Consider the following 25,061-nt stretch of genomic DNA (forward strand, 5'->3'; position numbering starts at 1 on the left):
TTTTCATCCACAATATTTTCACCTAACATTTTTAATTTTTAAGTTATAATAGAATCTGTCAAAAACGTCAATTTAGAGGTTCTGTCATATTATGCCTTATAACTAAAAATGTGGAATAAGTGGAAAGAAATCGTTCATGGATTATATTTCGTTGGTTTATTACGAACAATTTTCATCCACAACATTTTCTTATAACATTTCTAGTTTTTGAGTTTTTTTTGAGTTTTTGAGCTTTATAACTAAAAATTCAAAATAGTTATAATAAAATTGTTCGTGGACTATGTTTATGCGATTAATTATAAACAATTTTTTATTTATTAATATAAATAAATGTATGTATTTAAAAGCATTCGTTGTAATCATTGGTGTAAGACCCGCTATGTCTCACTTTCGGGTCGCAAATCGTTCCTTTGACCATTTCCTCAGCGTAAGCGGACAAAACCCGAAAGTTAACATCTTTAGGTTCAAAACGGTTGTAAATAAAGAACGGTAATCGATTCGTAATCATCCAAACGCTTTGTTTCGGTTCATTATCGACTTTGACGTCGTTCGGGAACACCATTGTGTAATCGTTTTGAGCGATTATCGCTAAATTTTTTCGTTTATAAGTTTTTCTGGAATCCCAACAACCCAGCGCGTTCTGAGTGACTAATCCAAAGAATAAAACTCCGTTTCTATCCATAGCACAAGACGAGGCTTGCCCGTTTTTACCTCGACTTTGTCCGTAAACTTTAAAGGCGTCTTTATACGAACTCCATCCAGTTTCGTTACGAATGATTGAGGTTTTGGTGTAAAATTCCCTAAAACTCGACATCGGATTAAAATACAACGTCCTATCTATCGAGTATTTATTAAAAGGGCTTAAAGCTAGTCCAAAAATCCCGTCGGTCCATTCGAATTCTAATCCGTTTACTTTATAAGCAGCGGCTAAAGGATCGGGGAAAAATAAATGATCGGTTACTCGCCAAGCTTTTAACGTTTTTAGGTTAAAAACGACTAAGCCAAATCGCCAAACATCGGCTAAATAAGCGTGGGCTGAGGAGCAATCATCTTTTTGAACGTCAATTAAAATGTTTGAGTATAAACTATCTTGTTTTACTAGTTCTTGGGGTAAATCGTATTTCAAAATTAATTTGTCTGTTGAAAGATCGAAGATTAATATCGAAGGGGGGCAAACTTGTTGAGATTCCGTTGCTACGTTGATTTGACCAGAGTCTAAAACCCATAATCGATCGCATACATCAGCTTGCATGCGAAAAACCGATGTTAGACGATTACAAGAACCTAAAATGTAATAATAATTAACTAAGAAAATTAAAATTAATTAATCAACCTGTGTTATGCCACGACCAATTAGGATAAGGAACCAATAAAGGCGATTTCTCCAAAGAATCCGTTGGTAACACTGTTAAAGTAGCAGGAACGCCGCTTTTCCAAACCGGTAATGAAATAAAAATCCGATTCTTATAAACTTCAATACCAAGTGGGAGATTATTTTCTTGAATAAAATTTCCACTCGCCAAAACGGAATTTCGATGCACCTCGCTTTCGAAAAGAAAATCGATTTGGCTCCATTGAAAAACGGTTTTAAATGGACCACTTTTCTCGGAAAACACTTCTTTACGCTCCTCCTGTTTAAGCGGGGTCGTTAAAAGCGCTCCTAACGATAAAAGATACGGCAAAATTCCGTAATTTAATCGGGTATCTAAAACAGAAATTCTAAATCAATTTGAATTAAAAAGGATGGGAACTTTAACGAACTATTTCGCGACATAACGTATCGAAATCTATGTCGTAAATGAGAGAACGGAATTAATTAAAACGTGAGAAGTCAAGAAAAAACGTTGAAGGGAAAAAGAATTATAACTGTAATAATTTTTTTATCATAAAAAAATGGTCTAATTGATTAATATTTATGTTGTTTGTTATTTAGCGTTATGACATTGAGAATAAGAAAGAATGTGAAGTAAACACAAATGATTGAAAGTAGCGAATAAAAAGTAAATATTAAATTAAAACTTAAAAATTTAGAAAAGTAGGTGAATTTACATAAAATACATGTCGTTAACATGGAATGGGTACGCAAGTAATTGAGCCAAAACGAATCGGTTGCAAAATAACACATGTTATTACTCTAAAATTATGGATAATTAATTTTATTGAAATTTATTCTGTCAATTTGACATTGACAGAAAGTAAAGTTGGTACCAATTGTTAAAATTAACAGGGAATTTTTGTTATTTATGTTTTGAAAGCAATTTAATTTGATAACCATTTCATACAACAACGTTTTTTCGTTTTACACGATTTTACTTAGCAAAATCCAAGATTTCTTCGAATCTAAACAGTTACAATTCTTCCAAAACGTTTCCTATTTCTCGTTTAACTTGTTTCCCATTTCTTAACCTATAATCTTCTTCGTTTAAAGCTTATTGCGACCTTTACAAACCATTTCTCAATGTAGTTTCATCACTTTCTACATCGAATGACTTTTCTTAAACGTTTAGTTTCTTCAGCAATTTTAATCATAACTTAACGATTTATTGAGCGCAGTTTTGATATAACCTGAGACAATTCACATTATAACAATAGGTTATAAACAATATTTACGCAACTAATTGGTTTACACTAGAAATCTTTAACACAATTTTTTTTATAAATCACCTTCTTTTATACGTTAAATTTGACAGTTGGAAATGTCAAAAATGTACTTAATATGGATGAGTAACGCTAGATGGGGTGAGTTGTGTATTAATACAATTATTTAACAATTTATAATTAATATGAGATTATTCACATAACAACAGTATGATTATAAACAATATTTACCCAACTAATTGATTTACAATAGAAATGTTTAAAACATTTTTAATTAGAATAAAATTTGTTAGTTAGAAATGTCAAAAATTTACTTAATACGGATGATTAACGCTAGATGGGGTGAGTTGTGTATTAAAACAATTATTTAACAATTTATAATTAACATGAGATAATTCACATAATAACAGTATGATTATAAACAATATTTACCCAACTAATTGATTTACAATAGAAATGTTTAAAACATTTTTAATTAGAATAAAATTTGTCAGTTGGAAATGTCAAAAATTTACTTAATACCGATGATTAACGCTAGATGGGGCGAGTTGTGTATTAAAATAATTATTTAACAATTTATAATTAACCTGAGATAATTCACATAACAACAATAGAATTATAAAGAATTTACGTGGCTAATTGATTTGCAATAGAAATCTTTAATAACAATTTACATAATATGAACGATTATCGGTAGATGGGGCGAGTTATGTATTAAAATATTATCACTTATTTAATAATTTGATTAAACTGAAATAACTCACATAACAACAATAGATTATAAACAATATTTAAGCGTTTGCAATAGAAATCTTTAATATAATTTTTGTATTAAAATAAAATTTGTCATTTGGAAATGTCACTTAATATGGATGATGGGGTGAGTTATTTTTTTTTTACAGAAATTACTAAATTTATAACAATAAGCATTTGTGTATTTAATGATTATTAATTATTTAACAATTAATATTTAACCTACCTATCAATAATGCATCTCACAATAAAGTTTTGATTTATTTATATATTTATAACCCCCTTTTTGGCCTTCTAATTGCCATTTATTTGACATATTTGTTGTCAACTGTCAGTGTCAACCACAAATTTATAAACAATACCAACCTTAATAAAAAAAAATTATTTTATTTTTAAACAAACAGATTTTAATTGTTTTGTTAGAATCTATATTAACAAAACGATTTCTTTATCTGATTTCACAAAATACCACTCATTCTTAATTAAATTATTATTTATTAATGCATATGTAACTCAATTAAAAAACATAATTAAAAACTAAATCCTCGTGTGTTCACTGATTAATCAGTGAACTGAATATACTTAATCCTGGTGTAATTTCTAAATAAGACACACTTTCTTTTAAGATAAAAATGAAAATGCTATTTCAAAGATAAATTCTAGAAATTATTTAAGATTAAAACTTACCATAATTTGTTGAATTCATTTGATGAAAAACGTTGTTTTCAACGTGAACATCGGAATTTTGAAAATCATACCACGATGATGACAAAGCCATTATTACAACTCTCTTAAAATACTTAAAAAACGATTTAAGTATTGGATTTTAAGTTATAAATTAACAATAAATTTTTATTTTATTTATTTTGCTGTTTCCGGCAACGTGCGTCAAACGCAACTGGAACTAAACAACTTTGAAAGAGTCGAGAAAGTATCAGCTTTAATGGCACATAGAATAAATTGAATTCGAAAATGGAATTAAAACGACTTATATAATCATCCCGAAAACGATTTCGCACCGAATAATACTAAAATTCGAATAATCTCAAGGGAATTTATTAATTGGTGAAGTAATTTAGGATTAATTAAGTTAATTAAAGAAAATTTAAATAAAATAAAGTGGAGCCATCTATCGGGATAAACCCGATTTATTAAGGTGCATAATTGGTTGCCTATATTAATTATTTAATTAAAACAGGCTTTTTTTAGTTAAGATTTTAATTAATTAACAAAAAATAAAATAACTTCTATATAATTATTAATTAATTCTGAATATTATAGAGATGAGGCACAGTTATTTAAAGCACTTCTTTTTTTCACATTTATCACAGATAATTAATTAAACTAAACGAAAAGGACATAAAAACGATTACAAATTGTTATAAACAACCAAACGAAGATTCTTATTACAACATTTAGATGTTTAGTATCGCCTAAAAGGTGCTTTGGTGTATTGGGCGCGTTCTTCATTCTCTTTTTTGACTATTTGGAAGAAACTAAAGACTACTAACCACATGTATATGACAACGACTGAAAATATAAGAAACAAATTAAAAGAAATTCATTAAAACAGAGTTTTAATAACTTACTACAAGCGATAATCCCTAAAACTATGCATATAATCCCCGCGGTATCTTGGTCTTCGGAAAAGAAGTTATAAGCGGTGAATATCGTTGAAATTAGCACACCTAAAGGCATCATTATTCCCAATAAAACCCATGGAAGCATAAAGTACATGTTTCTCTACACCAAAAATTAATTTATTAAATAAAAATAATCATAAAATTAATTTTTTTGATACCTTTATTGTTCCTATCAATAGAAGCATCGATATAAATATGGTCATTGCGAAATTAATAACGATTATTATTGTAACTGAAATTAAATTCAATTATTACACTAAATCCAAAATTTATTTTTAGGTTATGTAATATTTACCAACAGATTTTGGGAGGATATCGTTGAGTAAAATAACTCTTAAATCCAAAGATATGGTGAATATTAAAATTATTCCTACCAAAGCTAGTAGCTAAAACATAAATGTGAATTTGAATAAAGTTATTCAATTAAATTTGAATTAACTTACTGCGCCAGCCAAAGCTGCGAAAATTGTGCCTGTTCTTAAGGAACCACAAAAACAACATGATTTTAAAACTGGCATTGTGTTAAAATTCCTAGAAGAAAATAATAATAAATTCATTTGTTTAAATTAAATTAATTAAAATTGGTGATATGAAATGTTGGTAATACAGGAAACTGTAATTTTTAAGAAATTACAGGAAACTGTAATTTTTTAAAATATCTTGTATTAAATTGAATATTGAGTTAACGTTTTTTGTAAATAATTTGTTATTTTAATGAAAAAGACATATTTTATAACGCGATGCTATAAATGTAAGAATGAGAAGAAGAACAAACGCCGATTAATAGATTTATGTACAACAAATAAACAGAAAATCGAAAATGGTTTCTTTAAACATAAAGAAATAGATAAATGCACATGGCATCAAGAAACAAGGCAACTCAAGTCGATTATAGACCACAGCATCACTCAACTAAATTCTAACATAACAACCCAAGATACAAGAGTTTGCAGAAGCCTAGAATTTTTTAGGAATTTTTTCCTAAACACTAAATATAATGAACGTCAATTTAAATCAGATATTTTTAAAAATATATATAAAATGAATGGCTCATCCTGGAAACTTTAAATTTGGTATAAGATAACCTCAAACATTCTTTTATAACCTCAAAGAGGTTCGTTCTTTAATTCCAAGCCGTTTGGGAGAAATTAATTTTGTTGTATAACCTCAACTTCAATAAACGTCAATTTGAATTAGATATTTTTAAAAAATTATGTAAAATGAATGGCTCATCCTGGAAACTTTAAATTTGATATAAGATAACCTGAAACATTCTTTTATAACCTCAAAGAGGTTCGTTCTTTAATTCCAAGCCGTTTGGGAGAAATTAATTTTTTTGTATAACCTCAATTTCAATAAACGTCAATTTGAATTAGATATTTTTAAAAAATCATATAAAATAAATGGCTCATCCTGGAAACTTTAAATTTGGTATAAGATAACCTCAAACATTCTTTTATAACCTCAAAGAAGTTCGTTCTTTAATTCCAAGCCGTTTGGGAGAAATTAATTTTTTTGTATAATCTCACTTTCAATAAACGTCAATTTGAATTAGAGATTTTTAAAAAATTATATAAAATAAATCGCTCATCCTGGAAACTTTAAATGTGGTATAAGATAACCTCAAACATTCCTTTATAACCTCAAAGAGGTTCGTTCTTTAATTCCAAGCCGTTTGGGAGAAATAAATTTTTTTGTATAACCTCACTTTCAATAAACGTCAATTTGAATTAGATATTTTTAAAAAAACATATAAAGTAAATGGCTCATCCTGGAAACTTTAAATTTGATATAAGATAACCTGAAACATTCTTTTATAACCTCAAAGAGGTTCGTTCTTTAATTCCAAGCCGTTTGGGAGAAATTAATTTTTTTGTATAACCTCACTTTCAATAAACGTCAATTTGAATTAGATATTTTTAAAAAATCATATAAAATAAATGGCTCATCCTGGAAACTTTAAATTTGATATAAGATAACCTGAAACATTCTTTTATAACCTCAAAGAGGGTCGTTCTTTAATTCCTAGCCGTTTAGGAGAAATTAATTTTTTTGTATAACCTCACTTTCAATAAACGTCAATTTGAATTAGATATTTTTTAAAAATTATATAAAATAAATCGCTCATCCTGGAAACTTTAAATTTGGTATAAGATAACCTCAAACATTCCTTTATAACCTCAAAGAGGTTCGTTCTTTAATTCCAAGCCGTTTGGGAGAAATTAATTTTTTTGTATAACCTCACTTTCAATAAACGTCAATTTGAATTAGATATTTTTAAAAAATCATATAAAATGAATGGCTCATCCTGGAAACTTTAAATTTGGTATAAGATAACCTCAAACATTCCTTTATAACCTCAATGACGTTCGTTCCTTAATTCCAAGCCGTTTAGGAGAAATTAATTTTTTTGTATAACCTCACTTTCAATAAACGTCAATTTGAATTAGATATTTTTAAAAAATCATATAAAATAAATGGCTCATCCTGGAAACTTTAAATTTGATATAAGATAACCTGAAACATTCTTTTATAACCTCAAAGAGGTTCGTTCTTTAATTCCAAGCCGTTTGGGAGAAATTAATTTTTTTGTATAACCTCACTTTCAATAAACGTCAATTTGAATTAGATATTTTTAAAAAATCATATAAAATAAATGGCTCATCCTGGAAACTTTAAATTTGATATAAGATAACCTCAAATATTCTTTTATAACCTCAAAGAGGTTCGTTCTTTAATTCCAAGCCGTTTAGAAGAAATTAATTTTTTTGTATAACCTCACTTTCAATAAACGTCACTTTGAATTAGATATTTAAAAAAATTCTATAAAATAAATGGCTCATCCTGGAAACCTTAAATTTGGTATAAGATAACCTCAAACATTCTTTTATAACCTCAAAGAGGTTCGTTCTTAATTCCAAGCCGTTTGGGAGAAATTAATTTTTTTGTATAACCTCACTTTCAATAAACGTCAATTTGAATTAGATATTTTTAAAAAATTATATAAAATGAATGGCTCATCCTGGAAACTTTAATTTTGGTACAAGATAACCTCAAACATTCCTTTATAACCTCAAAGAGGTTCGTTCTTTAATTCCAAGCCGTTTGGGAGAAATTAATTTTTTTGTATAACCTCACTTTCAATAAACGTCAATTTGAATTAGATATTTTTAAAAAATTATATAAAATGAATGGCTCATCCTGGAAACTTTAAATTTGGTATAAGATAACCTCAAACATTCTTTTATAACCTCAAAGAAGTTCGTTCTTTAATTCCAAGCCGTTTGGGAGAAATTAATTTTTTTGTATAACCTCACTTTCAATAAACGTCAATTTGAATTAGATATTTTTAAAAAATTATATAAAGTAAATGGCTCATCCTGGAAACTTTAAATTTGGTATAAGATAACCTCAAACATTCCTTTATAACCTCAAAGAGGTTCGTTCTTTAATTCCAAGCCGTTTGGGAGAAATTAATTTTTTTGTATAACCTCACTTTCAATAAACGTCAATTTGAATTAGATATTTTTAAGAATTTATATAAAATGAATGGCTCATCTTGGAAACGTTAAATTTGGTATAAGATAACCTGAAACATTCTTTTATAACCTCAAAAAGGTTCGTTCTTTAATTCCAAGCCGTTTGGGAGAAATTAATTTTTTTGTATAACCTCACTTTCAATAAACGTCAATTTGAATTAGATATTTTTAAGAATTTATATAAAATGAATGGCTCATCTTGGAAACGTTAAATTTGGTATAAGATAACCTCAAACATTCTTTTATAACCTCAAAGAGGTTCGTTCTTTAATTCCAAGCCGTTTGGGAGAAATTAATTTTTTCGTATAACCTCACTTTCAATAAACGTCAATTTGAATTAGATATTTTTAAAAAATTATATAAAATAAATCGCTCATCCTGGAAACTTTAAATTTGGTATAAGATAACCTCAAACATTCTTTTATAACCTCAAAGAGGTTCGTTCTTAATTCCAAGCCGTTTGGGAGAAATTAATTTTTTTGTATAACCTCACTTTCAATAAACGTCAATTTGAATTAGATGTTTTTAAAAAATCATATAAAATAAATGGCTCATCCTGGAAACTTTAAATTTGGTATAAGATAACCTCAAACATTCTTTTATAACCTCAAAGAGGTTCGTTCTTTAATTCCAAGCCGTTTGGGAGAAATTAATTTTTTTTGTATAACCTCACTTTCAATAAACGTCAATTTGAATTAGATATTTTTAAAAAATTATATAAAATAAATCGCTCATCCTGGAAACTTTAAATTTGGTATAAGATAACCTCAAACATTCCTTTATAACCTCAAAGAGGTTCGTTCTTTAATTCCAAGCCGTTTGGGAGAAATTAATTTTTTTGTATAATCTCACTTTCAATAAACGTCAATTTGAATTAGATATTTTTAAAAAATTATATAAAATGAATGGCTCATCCTGGAAACTTTAAATTTGGTATAAGATAACCTCAAACATTCCTTTATAACCTCAATGACATTCGTTCCTTAATTCCAAGCCGTTTGGAAGGAATTAATTTTTTTGTATAACCTCAATTTCAATAAACGTCAATTTGAATTAGATATTTTTTAAAAATTATATAAAATAAATCGCTCATCCTGGAAACTTTAAATTTGGTATAAGATAACCTCAAACATTCCTTTATAACCTCAAAGAGGTTCGTTCTTTAATTCCAAGCCGTTTGGGAGAAATTAATTTTTTTGTATAACCTCACTTTCAATAAACGTCAATTTGAATTAGATATTTTTAAAAAATTATATAAAATAAATGGCTCATCCTGGAAACTTTAAATTTGATATAAGATAACCTGAAACATTCTTTTATAACCTCAAAGAGGGTCGTTCTTTAATTCCAAGCCGTTTAGGAGAAATTAATTTTTTTGTATAACCTCACTTTCAATAAACGTCAATTTAAATCAGACATTTTTAAAAAATTATATAAAATAAATGGGTCTTTTAAAAGTTAGTTTACCATATGCTTAACAAAAATGAAAGGTAATTAATAAGGCCTTCCGAAACCTTAGAGAAATACAGGGTGTTCCAAAGTTAAGTTTAAGTTATGGTTCTCCAAAGATTGCGTAAATTAATCGCTTCTGGTAAACACCTGTATAATAACATCCAATAGTATTAGCGGCGTTCGAAAGACTCAAGCTTTGTTTATCGATATGCGATAACGAATTTTAAGTGATCACATGAATTTTCAAAAATTTGTACATTTGAAAACAAGATATGAGTTGTAGCATTTAACACAGCAAATCAGCATATGTAAAAAGCATTGTGTAATTATAATCGATGCAGCTTTGATGGTAATATATGATGACAATTTTTTATATTTAACAGCATATATTTAACTCACCTGTATAGTAATGATATGCAGTGTAGATTTCTGTAGTGACAGAGTTAATTAATTTAATGATTTTATCTAAATCAATTTAATTTATACGATTTAAGCTCATATTTTTAATTAGCTTAACGAATTTTAATTTATAACTTAATTAAGAAATTTGATTTTCACATATTGCCATCTATTATCACAAATAAATACTATATTTTTAATGAAAACATTAAATTATCATAAATGAAAGCAAAAAATAAATTCAACCTTGTAGAAAAACCAAAATTACGTCCGCCTTGAGAGTGTTTTATTAATAGTATCATAAACAACACTTGGTATCGTGCCAAAAAGACTTGTCTTAAAAATTTGTAATCAAAGAAAATAGAAGAATTGTATAAACCTTGATATTAAGACGAAAAGTGGGAGAAAAAGAGATCAACCTAGACCCAGAATCGCGTTATTCTTGACCTAAATGACTTAATTTAGTCGCGACAGCACAAAGAAGTTAAAAAGATCAATTACATTTATCTAATTAAAACACAGATTAAAATTAAAATGATTTCTAAATCATAAATAATCTTTAATTGGTTAATTAAATCGTTGCGCAAAACGTTAAGAGAATTTTAAGTTCCTTTTTTATCCCAACGCGTAGTAAACAAACTTAATATTTGCGTTTTTAGACTTTTCTTTGCTTTTCCCAGAGAATGTTTACTTTTCCTTCAATTCTGAGCAAATAAATATTTTTTTTCTTCGAATTTAGAGAATGGATAAAAAATGACCTAGACACGAGTGCCCACACTGAATGATGTCATGAAGAAGTCATTTCAGATCATTATTCGGGTTTTTAAACGTTTTAATAAGAAATTGAGATGAGATAAGAACTTTTTTAAAAAAAATGATCGTTTATGGATTCTAAAAAAAGAAAATAACGATTGCATAACTTCCCTTTTGAATCAAAACGGTGACCTTTTCAGTTAATAAAAGTGATAACGTGGGTGATCGCACCTTTTATAACCAGATCAATAGTTTTCCTTCGCCGTTATATAATCTTTTAAAAGAAAACTTTTAAAGTTAAAATTTTTTAACAATTACCTCATTTCTAAATAAAAACTTTTTTAAATAAAATAACGACCGTTTTTCATTAAACTCACCTTTAAATCTTTAATATGGAACTTTTTTGTAATAAACTTGTTAATATATTATTATATTATTAAAAAAATCGATTTGATTAAATTAAAGCGCAATTTCGTTCGAAAAACTTCGTCCGCGAACTACTAACTTTTGCAAAAGACTGAAACGATCAACAACTCGTTCGACCTCCTTTGCAATTTATACGTTTTAACACGTGACAATTCGATACCGCTCACCTTTTCACGTCTTTAATTACTTCACGTGATTATTCTATCTCTTTGCGGTCGATGATAATCGCGAAAAAAGATTTAATTTCAAAAATTATTAAATAATTTTTTTGACAAATTTAAATAAATCAAAGTGAGAGAGTTCCATCTATCGGTTAAAAAGCGAAGTATAACATTTTATTAGGACATAATTCGATTAGCGATCGATAGATGGCGCGGTTTTCAACATGTCGATATAATTTGACATTACAGAAAAAAAAACGACATAAATTGCACTTACCATTGTGTGTGGAGTTTTTAGCTGCGTTTTTATCATACCTCTTCTCCTGCAGGCTTGATATTAATTGCTGAAAATGATGGAAAAAGATTTAATTATTTGACATATTTAAATAAATTAACAAGAAATCCATCTATCGGTTAAAAAGCGAATTGTAAATAGATTCAACTCTGCCTACTCAAAATGTGTATCAAATGTGTGTATCAAATTGCTCGTAGAAACTATATCATTACCTCGGATTATATTCTGGAAACCACTCAATAATAATAGGCTGCTGCAATTTGATATCTAAAAACAATAAGGATCAAAATGCGGCAAGTATATCTTTATTCTTTATATGATGACATAAAATATCTCTCTGATAGAATACTGCAGGCCACTATCAGCTACCAGAAGTCTAAACTCACGCATCTGGTAAGCATTTATGCCGCATCTTAGAAAAGGACAACGTTGAAACTGAAATTAATAAATCTACGAAACCAAATACAAATAATTGGCAAATGAAAAACGAAAGGCATACTTAAAATACAGATTTCAAAGCTTAACACTAGATGAATATAATATCGCAGAAAGGATACAAGATAATACAGGAAGTATATTGGATCCTTCTTTAGAAGACGAAATTGTTGGCAAAAAAACAAGATATACTGCTATTAAAAGAATTGACAACGCTGATAGAAGGCTAGATATTATCCGCAAGAGGCTAGATTCCAAATCACTTAAACACAAGATACTGCTTCTAGAAGAGTACCTTCTACTTGTAGAAGACTAGATACTGTTGGCAAAAAATTAGATCCTCCTTATAAAATGCTAGATAGTGCTGCTACATGACCACGCACTGTATTGGAATATTAGATACTGCTAAATATTGCTGGCACAACACTAGATACCACTAGCAAAAGACTAACTACTGTAGGCAGAAAACTAAATATTGCAAGCATGAGATTAGATCTTCCTTATAGAAGACTATACGCTGTGGGCAGAAAATTAGATTCTTCTTTTTTATCTCTCTTATCTAATAAATTATTTATATTATCTAATAAAATAAACTAGTCATCTTGGAAGTTTATAATTTGGTACAATCTAACCTCAAACGTTATTTTATAACCTCAAAAAGTTTCATTCCTTACCTCCTAGTCATTTTCGAGAAAATATTTTTTTTTATATCACTTTGAAGAAGCTTCTAATGAAAATAACGATTTTCAAAAATTTATATAAAATAAGCTAATCATCTTGAAAGTTTATAATTTGGTACAATGTAACCTCAAACGTTCTTTTATAACCTCAAAAAGTTTCATTCCTTAACTCTTAGTCATTTTGGAGAAAATAATTTTTTTAATATCACTTTGAAGAAGCATCTAATGAGAATGACGTTTTCAAAAATTTATATAAAATAAATTAGTCATCTTGGAAGTTTATAATTTGGTACAATCTAACCTCAAACGTTACTTTATAACCTCAAAAAGTTTCATTCCTTAACTCCTAGTTATTTTGGAGAAAATAATTTTTTTAATATCACTTTGAAGAAGCATTTAATGAGAATGACGATTTTCAAAAATTTATATAAAATAAATTAGTCATCTTGGAAGTTAATAATTTGGTACAATCTAACCTCAAACGTTACTTTATAACCTCAAAAAGATTCATTCCTTAACTCTTAGTCATTTTGGAGAAAATATTTTTTTTTATATCACTTTGAAGAAGCTTCTAATGAAAATGACGATTTTCAAAAATTTATATAAAATAAGCTAATCATCTTGAAAGTTTATAATTTGGTATAATCTAACCTCAAACGTTATTTTATAACCTCAAAAAGTTTCATTCCTTAACTCTTAGTCATTTTGGAGAAAATAATTTTTTTAATATCACTTTGAAGAAGCATCTAATGAGAATGACGTTTTCAAAAATTTATATAAAATAAATTAGTCATCTTGGAAGTTTATAATTTGGTACAATCTAACCTCAAACGTTATTTTACAACCTCAAAAAGTTTCATTCCTTAACTCCTAGTCATTTTCGATAAAATAATTTTTTTTATATCACTTTGAAGAAGCATCTAATGAGAATGACGATTTTCAAAAATTTATATAAAATAAACTAGTCATCTTGGAAGTTTATAATTTGGTACAATCTAACCTCAAACGTTATTTTATAACCTCAAAAAGTTTCATTCCTTACCTCCTAGTCATTTTGGAGAAAATATTTTTTTTAATATCACTTTGAAGAAGCATCTAATGAGAATGACGTTTTCAAAAATTTATATAAAATAAATTAGTCATCTTGGAAGTTTATAATTTGGTACAATATAACCTCAAACGTTACTTTATAACCTCAAAAAGTTTCATTCCTTAACTCCTAGTCATCTTCGAGAAAATAATTTTTTTTATACCACTTTAAAGAAGCATCTAATGAGAATGACGATTTTCAAAAATTTATATAAAATAAATTAGTCATCTTGGAAGTTTATAATTTGGTACAATCTAACCTCAAACGTTACTTTATAACCTCAAAAAGTTTCATTCCTTAACTCCTAGTCATCTTCGAGAAAATAATTTTTTTTATACCACTTTAAAGAAGCATCTAATGAGAATGACGATTTTCAAAAATTTATATAAAATAAATTAGTCATCTTGGAAGTTTATAATTTGGTACAATCTAACCTCAAACGTTACTTTATAACCTCAAAAAGTTTCATTCCTTAACTCTTAGTCATTTTGGAGAAAATAATTTTTTTAATATCACTTTGAAGAAGCATCTAATGAGAATGACGATTTTCAAAAATTTATATAAAATAAATTAGTCATCTTGGAAGTTTATAATTTGGTACAATCTAACCTCAAACGTTACTTTATAACCTCAAAAAGTTTCATTCCTTAACTCCTAGTCATCTTCGAGAAAATAATTTTTTTTATACCACTTTAAAGAAGCATCTAATGAGAATGACGATTTTCAAAAATTTATATAAAATAAATTAGTCATCTTGGAAGTTTATAATTTGGTACAATCTAACCTCAAACGTTACTTTATAACCTCAAAAAGTTTCATTCCTTAACTCCTAGTCATCTTCGAGAAAATAATTTTTTTTATACCACTTTAAAGAAGCATCTAATGAGAATGACGATTTTCAAAAATTTATATAAAATAAATTAGTCATCTTGGAAGTTTATAATTTGGTACAATCTAACCTCAAACGTTACTTTATAACCTCAAAAAGTTTCATTCCTTAACTCTTAGTCATTTTGGAGAAAATAATTTTTTTAATATCACTTTGAAGAAGCATCTAATGAGAATGACGATTTTCAAAAATTTATATAAAATAAATTAGTCATCTTGGAAGTTTATAATTTGGTACAATATAACCTCAAACGTTACTTTATAACCTCAAAAAGTTTCATTCCTTAACTCTTAGTCATTTTGGAGAACATAATTTTTTAATATCACTTTGAAAAAGCATCTAATGAGAATAACGATTTTCAAAAATTTATATAAAATAAACTAGTCATCTTGGAAGTTTATAATTTGGTACAACCTAACCTCAAACGTTACTTTATAACCTCAAAAACTTTCATTCCTTAACTCCTAGTTATTTTGGAGAAAATAATTTTTTTAATATCACTTTGAAGAAGCATCTAATGAGAATGACGATTTTCAAAAATTTATATAAAATAAATTAGTCATCTTGGAAGTTTATAATTTGGTACAATCTAACCTCAAACGTTACTTTATAACCTCAAAAAGTTTCATTCCTTAACTCTTAGTCATTTTGGAGAAAATAATTTTTTTTAACATCTCTTTGAAGAAGCATCTAATGAGAATGACGATTTTCAAAAATTTATATAAAATAAACTAATCATCTTGGAAGTTTATAATTTGATACAATCTAACCTCAAACGTTACTTTATAACCTCAAAAAGTTTCATTCCTTAACTCCTAGTTATTTTGGAGAACATAATTTTTTTAATATCACTTTGAAAAAGCATCTAATGAGAATGACGATTTTCAAAAATTTATATAAAATAAACTAGTCATCTTGGAAGTTTATAATTTGGTACAATCTAACCTCAAACGTTATTTTATAACCTCAAAAAGTTTCATTCTTTAACTCCTAGTCATTTTGGAGAAAATAATTTTTTTAATATCACTTTGAAGAAGCATCTAATGAGAATGACGTTTTCAAAAATTTATATAAAATAAATTAGTCATCTTGGAAGTTTATAATTTGGTACAATCTAACCTCAAACGTTACTTTATAACCTCAAAAAGTTTCATTCCTTAACTCCTAGTTATTTTGGAGAAAATAATTTTTTTAATATCACTTTGAAGAAGCATTTAATGAGAATGACGATTTTCAAAAATTTATATAAAATAAATTAGTCATCTTGGAAGTTAATAATTTGGTACAATCTAACCTCAAACGTTACTTTATAACCTCAAAAAGATTCATTCCTTAACTCTTAGTCATTTTGGAGAAAATATTTTTTTTTATATCACTTTGAAGAAGCTTCTAATGAAAATGACGATTTTCAAAAATTTATATAAAATAAGCTAATCATCTTGAAAGTTTATAATTTGGTATAATCTAACCTCAAACGTTATTTTATAACCTCAAAAAGTTTCATTCCTTAACTCTTAGTCATTTTGGAGAAAATAATTTTTTTAATATCACTTTGAAGAAGCATCTAATGAGAATGACGTTTTCAAAAATTTATATAAAATAAACTAGTCATCTTGGAAGTTTATAATTTGGTACAATCTAACCTCAAACGTTATTTTATAACCTCAAAAAGTTTCATTCCTTACCTCCTAGTCATTTTCGAGAAAATAATTTTTTTTATATCACTTTGAAGAAGCATCTAATGAGAATGACGATTTTCAAAAATTTATATAAAATAAACTAATAATCTTGGAAGTTTATAATTTGGTACAATCTAACCTCAAACGTTACTTTATAACCTCAAAAAGTTTCATTCCTTAACTCTTAGTCATTTTGGAGAAAATAATTTTTTTTAACATCTCTTTGAAGAAGCATCTAATGAGAATGACGATTTTCAAAAATTTATATAAAATAAACTAATCATCTTGGAAGTTTATAATTTGATACAATCTAACCTCAAACGTTACTTTATAACCTCAAAAAGTTTCATTCCTTAGCTCCTAGATGAAACGTCAAATTATGATAATACTAATAGAAGATAAGTAGATTCCTGTAATACCTAACAAAACGTCAACTTCATACATTATCTTTAATATTTTTAAAGAATTAATAGTTTTTAATTATATTTAAATAATAAAAATACATCACAATATACCATTAATTTTACTATTTTTTAATTTATTTTTTGACCAACGTTTTCTTTCGATTCTGAAGAAACAATTTCTTCTTTTCGCACCCTTTGAATAGCATCGTATTTCGCCTTTTCCAAATACGCCAAGGTATAACCGTCTTGTTTGAACGTTGCGTGAACGACTTGCGGTAATTTCGAGCAATAAAAATCGCTTTTCGGTATGCAACTTTTCGATTTCTGCATTACCGGCCGATTAGCCGTCACAGCTTTCGAAACGGAAGCCGCTTTCGTAGTTTGCGGATTAATATAAAAAGTATTAAACCCCGCGTTAGTTTTTGATCTTTCAAATTTAGGAGTATCGCATCCGACTAATTTCTCGTGAGTGCCAAATAAAGTGTAGGAAGTGCCGATCGTTTTGCTTCTTCGCGGTAATTTTGAGACTTTCGGTGAATTTTTTTCTTTGTTAATTTCTTTGGGTGGGGTTGTTTTGTCGTTTTTTGGAGTTGTGTTGTTTTTAACGTCGACGTCGAGAAAAATCGATTTTAATTCGGTTTCAGAGAAGCTATCTAAGGGATTATAAGATTATTTATGGTTTTAAAAGGATTATTTTTTCTACCTGGTTTTTGTTCCTCTATTTTATTCTTTTTTAATTCTTCCTTGTGTTTCATATAGCTTTCAGAAACATTTAAGCTTTTTAAAGCGCGATCTTTAATACTCAAAGTTTCATCTTCATCAAGCTCTTCTTCAGCTATTTTAAAAAATTCCTCCTTTTTAACATCAGCTGTTATCTTTGTTAATAACGAATCCAAAGATCTTGAAGGAGTGCATTTCGCCCCAACGTTTAATTGATGGAATAAATCGTCAAAAGTTGATGTGCTTAGTAATTGGCGGTCATCATTTAAGCTGTTTAAGTTTAAATCGAGCACTAAACCTTTAACTCGCCTCCTTCTTCCAGTTAAATCAAACAACGTCGAGGGAGTACTCCTTCTTGGTGGATATATTTTTAGAGAACTTATTAATTTTAAATGTTTATAATAACTTAAAACACATAACCAAGTATACAAGGAAGGTCCATGATCGATTATTTGAGTTAAAAGAAAATCCCAACAAGCGGCTTTTGAAAATTTATACACCACACAAATATATAAACCAGTTAAAAGTGACATAACCCCCATTAAAAGGCATTTAATCGTCGAAACTATCAACCACGGTATAAGAAGTCCCGGTCGTTCCTCCTAAAATACCAACGAGGTTAAAATCACTCACAAAACTCAATCAAAAACCTACAAAAACCGCCGGCCACAACATAACAATATAAAAAGCCAAATAAATATGAACCGTAAAAGTTTTCACAAGCACAATACTACTGATAATGTATTTTACGTATAATTGCACGGTCAGCGTAAATTTCGTCGGATCCATGTGAACGGACCACACTTTCTGGAGGTTCGCGTGCAAATTGAGAACGGCCGGATCAAAAATCGTGAAACATATTCCCAGTAAAGTCAAAAGGAGCATTTCGTTTTGTTTCGACATACCTAAAAATTCACCCAAAGTCTTCATTTTATTACTTTTCGAAATCTTTCGCGACGATAAAATTATTTTCGAAATGATTTAAATCGAAAATTTTGAAACGAAAAAAAATGACATGACATTAATTGTCATTTAAATTGACAACATTGAGGTTATTACAGGAATCTACTATTTATCGATATGTAATCCGATTCGTAATTAATAGATGGCGCTGATTATTCATTTATTTAATTTATTAAGTTAGAAATAATGAAAATAATTAACGTTTCTTATAATAATGAATCTATGGACTAATAAAAAATGAATAGAAATATATTATTTACCTTAGAGAGTTTTTTTTGCCATCTCCGACTCATAAATTATCTCATTTCTGCATAAAATGTCCTTGGGGTTCCATCTAAAAAATTATTTATACATTTATCTTATTTATTTATTAATTTTGTTGCATATTAACCACATCGATTATTGCACTTACCATTTTCTTTGTCTCCAAGAGACTTAACTGATTTCAGAACAAGCTTATAACCTCAAAGAGTACGATTTAAGCTCCTAGATCGCATCAATTAAAGTCCAACCAATCCTAAAGTATTTGTGGTTCGTCTTCGAAGCCAAAATGAAAGGCTTAACATTATTCCTTATTGTGATGAACACCATAATCTTATATCTTGAGCAATTAAGTCCCATCTCCAGTCTACAACAATTACATATACATTAAGTGACATTCTTATGCATAAACGTTTTAGAAAATGTTCTAACAAATACATAACTGCTAATGTATTAAATGGAGAAACTATTTATTTCGTTATAAACACATATTTTTTATACTATTTGTTTAAAAACGATAAAAGAAATAAGCAAAATACTCACTACAACTTAATAAATGTTTTATTATTATTCATTTTCTTCAAAATCGGCCGATTAATCTAAAATTATTGACGTTTGACGAAAAATTTTTTTGACAGTTAACATAACCTCAATTTAATTTTTTAATTGATTATTGAGGTTATGTACTGAAACGGTTTTGTTTAAAAACATTATTTTTATTTATTTGAAATTGTTTAAATTTGCTTTTGAGTTCTCTTATCTCAGGATTTTTTATATAAAATAATAATTTAGCAAGTTTAGGCTCAAAATGGAAAGTTTAGATTACAGATTTCTATTTTAAATTCGTTAACACCAATAATGACAGATAAATAAAAATTAATAATAATAATCAAGAATTAATTCACTGTTTAGTAGTCACACGAGATAGTTTAATCTAAAGCCTGTCAAATGTATTTTTTGATAAAAATCATTAATAAATTCAATTGATTTCTCGGTGATCCATCTATTAGAATTGTTTGTTAAAAATAATCTTTAGGATTCAATTTCTTACCTGTTTATCTATAAAAACGAACTCCCCGCCACATAAAACGTAAATATTTATCTTTTGTACGTTTTAAATGAACATAAAATGTATTAACAATATTTTTAAAACCGAAACGAAATTTGTGGTTATGTTTACTAGTTTTTTCTTAATGTTCATAGATGTCGCTAATTGCTTCAATTAATATTTTTAAAATCATTAATATATATAAAAGTTATGTTAATATTAAAGAAAAAACCTCCACGTTTTAAAGAATTTTGCAGTATATTGTACCGCCTCATTCCGCTAAATCAAATATGACTAAAAATCTGAATTTTCAATTGTTAGAGATCACTGTAATTTAACGTACTTTACGTCATATAGATGGCGTTTGAATATTCTTATAGAAATATATTATGCATTCTTCACATATTTTTGATTTATAGTCTTATTTGATTTAGTGGTGAGGCGGTTCATTGTACTTCTTTATCTATGATTGTACTGCAAAATTCTTTGAAATGTGCACGCTTTTTTTTAAAACACTAATAATACTGATAAATGTTGTAAATATTATTTATCGCGGTTGTGATTGAAAAATAACTTCAACTTAAAAGATTAAGTAGTTAATAAAGAAATAGAAACATTTTTAAAAGGGTAAAAACATAAAAAATAAAAACATAACCTCAAAAAAAAAATTATGACATTTAAACATAACCTATAAATAATTTTTTGGTTTTTAACAATTAAAAATCATTGAAAATGAGTTAGTTAACAGGATAAAATGTTGTATTGGAAGATAACAGTTTAACCTAAACAATATTTTTATTATTTTATTCTATTTCATTTAAAATGAAAATATTTACAAATAGCAACACAATATACGATTGTGTATGTTTGGTTGCCTATTTCTTAAGCAGGAAATATTAAATTAACATTTATTGCCAAAAAGTTATTATTAATAAAATTTGTTGTTAAATATAAAATAAATTTTGTTCATTATTAACTTTATTAATTCCTCTATTATATACCTAAAATGTTGGAAACGTAAAAATTATCATTTTTGAATACTAAAATCTGTTATGACTAAAATTAATAAAGATGGGGCAGAACTTTACTAATAAATTTTGTTCATTATCAAATCCAGGAAGATATATTTCTTAATCGATTTCATTACAACTCTATTAGTGTTGCTATTACATGCCTAAAACGATAAAAACTTAAAAATTAAGGTTTTTGGTGATTCAAATCTGTCATAACTCCTAAAGAGAAAATGATGGGACAAAATTTTATCAATAAATCCTAAAAGATATGTTTCTAAATCGATTTTATTCTAGCTCTATTAGTTTCTCTATTATATGCCAAAGATGTTGGAAACGTAAAAATTGTCATTTTTGAATACTAAAATCTATTATGATTCTAAAACCAATAAAGATGGAGCAAAACTTTATTTATTTGAAATTGTTTACATTTATTTTTGAGTTCTCTTATTTCAGAGTTTTTTATACAAAATAATAATTTAGCAAGTTCAGGCTCAAAAAGGAAAGTTTAGATTACAGATTTCTATTTTAAATTCATTAACGCCAATAATGACAGATGTCAAATTGAACGTAAAAAAAGATATAAATCGGTCGATAATAATCGATAGATTCTCAATTAAAATGAAAGTAACAGTGTTATCGCGTAATTTTGATTCTTCAACTCATTCATAGGTTATTTTAAATTATTATCATGAAAATTAACAGCAAAATTTCCACTTATCTGATAAATAAATACCTTTTAAATTATGTTGTAACTCAATTCGATTGAAGGTCTCTCTTAGGAATGGAAAATGGACAGGAATCCGAAACACAGGTAATTTCTCCTCAGATTAATAATAATAATAACTATTTTAGGTTAGATTTTTTATCAAAATTCAACCGTGTTCTAACTCTTACTAAATTAGACTGATCTTGGTTCAACGTTTTCCTCTTCTTATATACCCTTACCCCCTCTCCAAAAAAATTTCTTCCTTCTATTTTTAACCCCCGCTCCTGATTAGTTGGTGGATTTCGCGCCATTTCTTCCCTTAAAATAATTTCAAATCTTTTTTAATTACGAGAACGCCATCTAACGGATTTCTTTCGAACCACTCAAAAATTCAACATTATTTTATTCATATCTTCTTTAATTCTTCACTAATTTGGATGAAACTGCGCGTTTGATGCATATGTGTTTCTATTTTAGCCGTGCATTGGAGGTTTCATGATTCTCCAACCACAAAAGAAGTTTCAACCTAACAAATTTAAATCCAATTTTTAAAGTCAAAATCGTTCAAAATCTAATAAATTAGATGTAACTGGCACTGATTTTCCCATTTTGGATGGTTTAGAATGGATATTAAAAATAATAAATATTGTCATTTAAATTGATAACATTGTGGTTATTACAGGGATCTATTATTTATCGAGGTGTAATTCGATTTGTAGTCATTAGATGGCGCTAATTACTTATTTATTAAGTTAGTCGGAAATAATGAAAATCTTAACGTTTTTTATAATAATGAATCTATGGAATAATAAAAAATGAATAGGAAAGTATTAGATACCTTAGAGAGTTTTCTTTGCCATCTCTGACTCATAAATTATTTCCATCTTTGCATCCAACATCATTGGGGTCCATCTAAAACATTATGTATCTGTTTATCTTATTTATTTATTAATTTTGTTGCCTATTAACCATATGAATTATTATACTTACCATTTTTTTTATCTCCAAGAGATTTAACTGATTTCAGAACAAGCTTATAACCTCAAAGAGTACGATTTAAGCTCCTAGATTGCATCAATTAAAGTCCAACCAATTCTAAAGTATTTGTGGTTCGTCTTCGAAGCCAAAATGAAAGGGTTAACATTATTCTTTATTGTGAACACCATAATCTTATATCTTGAGCAATTAAGTCCCATATCCAATCTACAACAATTACATATACATTAAGTGACATTCTTATGCATAAACGTTTTAGAAAATGTTCTAACAAATACATAACTACTAATGTATTAAAGGGAGAAACTATTTATTTCGTTATAAATACTTAATGACATTTATTTGTTATACTATGTTTAAAAACAATAAAAGCAAAATACTCACTATAACTTAATAAATGTTTTATTATTATTAATTTTCTTCAAAATCTGCCGATTAAGCTAACATTATTGTGACGAAAAAATTTTTGACAGTTAACATAACCTCAACATAATTTCTTAATTGATTATTGAGGTTATGTACCGAAACAGATATTTCTTTAAAAAAAAAATATTTTTATATATTTGAAATTGTTTAAATTTATTTTTGAGTTCTCTTATCACAGGGTTGTTTATATAAAATAATAATTTAGCAAGTTTAGGCTCAAAAAGGAAAGTTTAGATTACAGATTTCTATTTTAAATTCGTTAACGCCAATAATGACAGATGTCAAATTGAACGTAAAAAAGATATAAATCGGTCGATAATAATCGATAAATTCTCAATTAAAATGAAAGTAACAGTGTTATCGCGTAATTTTAATTCTTCAACTCATTCATAGGTTATTTTAAATTATTAACATGAAAATTAACAGCAAAATTTCCACTTATCTGATAAATAAATACCTTTTAGATTATGTTGTAACTCAATTCGATTGAAGGTCTCTCTTAGGAATGGAAAATGGACAGGAATCCGAAACACAGGTAATTTCTCCTCAGTTTAATAATATGATGATCAAAATTCAACCCTGATGATCAAAAATCATCATGGAAAAGTGGACATTTATGAATGTAGAGTTGTTTAATTTCTTCGTTTTGTTGCTCTCACGTTATAGATTTAAATTTTAAAAAGAAATATGTTTTTAATAAATAAATACTTCATCAATATTATTATTAAAATTCTCACCATAAATTCTTTCCTCTCCAGAATTGTTCTGAGATTTATTTAAAAATAAAAGGGTTAAATATTAATAAATAAAAATTAAATCGCTTATTAATATTAATAAGTTGTAAAAGTAATAACAGATGTCGCTATTAGAACGTCAAAACGATGCTTTTACAGTTTAAATGATTAAAATTCACTCGGATATCATACGATTAAAATTAATGATAACCCAAATCGAGTTTTTATTGATTTATTTAAAAATAAAAGGGTTAAATATTAATAAATAAAAATTAAATCGTTTATTAATATTAATAAATTGTAAATGTAATAACAGATGTCGCTATTAAAACGTCAAAACGATGTTTTTGTATTTTAAATGATTAAAATTCACTCGGATATCATACGATTAAAATTAATGATATCCCAAATCGAGTTTTTATTGATTTATATCAAGCTTTAAGATAATAAAATATAATTTAATTAAATAACTTATTAATACAACTTATTACCATCAATAATAGATGTCGCTACTAAAACGTCAAATATATTTTGACATTTTAAATAGAGTTCGTCCAAAATTGTGTCAATATAAACTTTAACAACAATAAGGAAAGTTTAAAAATACCATATTTTTAAGAATGAAATGTCCTTGTGATGGATTAAGAATTATTTTGGATGCGGGATAACCAAGAAATCATCCAAGTGGTGCTAAAACTGTAAGTAACCTTAAAAATAGATCAACTTTCCCCACAATCTCAATTATTTTCTTAATTCTTATTAGTTTTGGCATATTTATTATATTAATTTACATTATTTTAAATTGAACGTTTATTAAACCGAGTACAAACCCCAACAATTCTTAATTACGATCCTTATCTCGTAAATATCGCTTAGAAGTGGGAGAAAAACTTCATATAAATCGAGTTTTTCTTGATTTATTTGAAAATAGCATCAAAATAAGAATAATTAATAATTTATAAATAGAATTTATTAAAACAACTTAGCGCTAATAATGA

At 27.2% G+C, this 25,061-nt stretch overlaps 3 protein-coding genes across 10 annotated transcripts; all 3 read right to left on the minus strand.

Annotated features, from left to right (window-relative positions):
* Positions 1–133: 133 nt before the first annotated feature.
* On the minus strand, positions 134–23,381 carry LOC111417107 (dopaminechrome tautomerase-like). 7 transcript variants are annotated; one of them, XM_071196061.1, is made up of 9 exons: positions 23,288–23,381; positions 22,898–23,110; positions 22,746–22,819; positions 21,935–22,225; positions 19,292–19,507; positions 19,140–19,213; positions 12,002–12,068; positions 1,334–1,705; positions 134–1,284 (listed from the first exon to the last, which is right to left on the minus strand). In XM_071196061.1, the coding sequence occupies exons 6-9, from the start codon at positions 19,170–19,172 to the stop codon at positions 341–343; spliced, it is 1,416 nt and encodes a 471-aa protein (XP_071052162.1). In that variant the 5' UTR covers positions 19,173–19,213; positions 19,292–19,507; positions 21,935–22,225; positions 22,746–22,819; positions 22,898–23,110; positions 23,288–23,381; the 3' UTR covers positions 134–340. The 7 variants fall into 7 exon arrangements, with proteins under 7 accessions (XP_071052162.1, XP_071052161.1, XP_071052163.1 ...); XM_071196060.1 differs by having other exon boundaries at positions 21,935–22,433; XM_071196062.1 differs by lacking the exon at positions 21,935–22,225.
* LOC111417109 (uncharacterized) lies at positions 4,476–12,052 on the minus strand. 2 transcript variants are annotated; one of them, XM_071196069.1, is made up of 6 exons: positions 12,002–12,052; positions 5,438–5,525; positions 5,290–5,380; positions 5,153–5,226; positions 4,941–5,094; positions 4,476–4,881 (listed from the first exon to the last, which is right to left on the minus strand). In XM_071196069.1, the coding sequence occupies exons 2-6, from the start codon at positions 5,510–5,512 to the stop codon at positions 4,775–4,777; spliced, it is 501 nt and encodes a 166-aa protein (XP_071052170.1). In that variant the 5' UTR covers positions 5,513–5,525; positions 12,002–12,052; the 3' UTR covers positions 4,476–4,774. The 2 variants fall into 2 exon arrangements, with proteins under 2 accessions (XP_071052170.1, XP_022905069.1); XM_023049301.2 differs by lacking the exon at positions 12,002–12,052 and adding an exon at positions 11,515–11,652.
* Positions 17,314–18,961, minus strand: LOC111417106 (uncharacterized). Its single transcript, XM_023049292.2, has 3 exons — positions 18,571–18,961; positions 17,900–18,518; positions 17,314–17,849 (listed from the first exon to the last, which is right to left on the minus strand). The coding sequence occupies exons 1-3, from the start codon at positions 18,844–18,846 to the stop codon at positions 17,326–17,328; spliced, it is 1,419 nt and encodes a 472-aa protein (XP_022905060.1). The 5' UTR covers positions 18,847–18,961; the 3' UTR covers positions 17,314–17,325.
* Positions 23,382–25,061: the final 1,680 nt, after the last annotated feature.

The sequence above is a fragment of the Onthophagus taurus genome, chromosome 5, assembly GCF_036711975.1.
Source record: "Onthophagus taurus isolate NC chromosome 5, IU_Otau_3.0, whole genome shotgun sequence".
Classification (NCBI taxonomy): Eukaryota; Metazoa; Arthropoda; class Insecta; order Coleoptera; family Scarabaeidae; genus Onthophagus; species Onthophagus taurus.

Coding starts and splice junctions, on each gene's coding strand:
- LOC111417106 (XM_023049292.2), bottom strand. CDS start 18,846: ATGAAGACTTTGGGTGAATTTTTAGGTATGTCGAAACAAAACGAAATG. Junction 18,519..18,570: donor TGTTGTGGCCGGCGGTTTTT/GTAGGTTTTTGA, acceptor TTGGTATTTTAG/GAGGAACGACCGGGACTTCT. Junction 17,850..17,899: donor AATAGAGGAACAAAAACCAG/GTAGAAAAAATA, acceptor ATAATCCCTTAG/ATAGCTTCTCTGAAACCGAA.
- LOC111417109 (XM_071196069.1), bottom strand. CDS start 5,512: ATGCCAGTTTTAAAATCATGTTGTTTTTGTGGTTCCTTAAGAACAGGC. Junction 5,095..5,152: donor TATTGATAGGAACAATAAAG/GTATCAAAAAAA, acceptor TTTTTGGTGTAG/AGAAACATGTACTTTATGCT. Junction 4,882..4,940: donor TTTAGGGATTATCGCTTGTA/GTAAGTTATTAA, acceptor TTATATTTTCAG/TCGTTGTCATATACATGTGG.
- LOC111417107 (XM_071196062.1), bottom strand. CDS start 19,172: ATGAGTCGGAGATGGCAAAAAAAACTCTCTAAG. Junction 1,706..12,001: donor TAAAAACTCCACACACAATG/GTAAGTGCAATT, acceptor TTTCTGTTTTAG/ATACCCGATTAAATTACGGA. Junction 1,285..1,333: donor TTGGTCGTGGCATAACACAG/GTTGATTAATTA, acceptor ATTACATTTTAG/GTTCTTGTAATCGTCTAACA.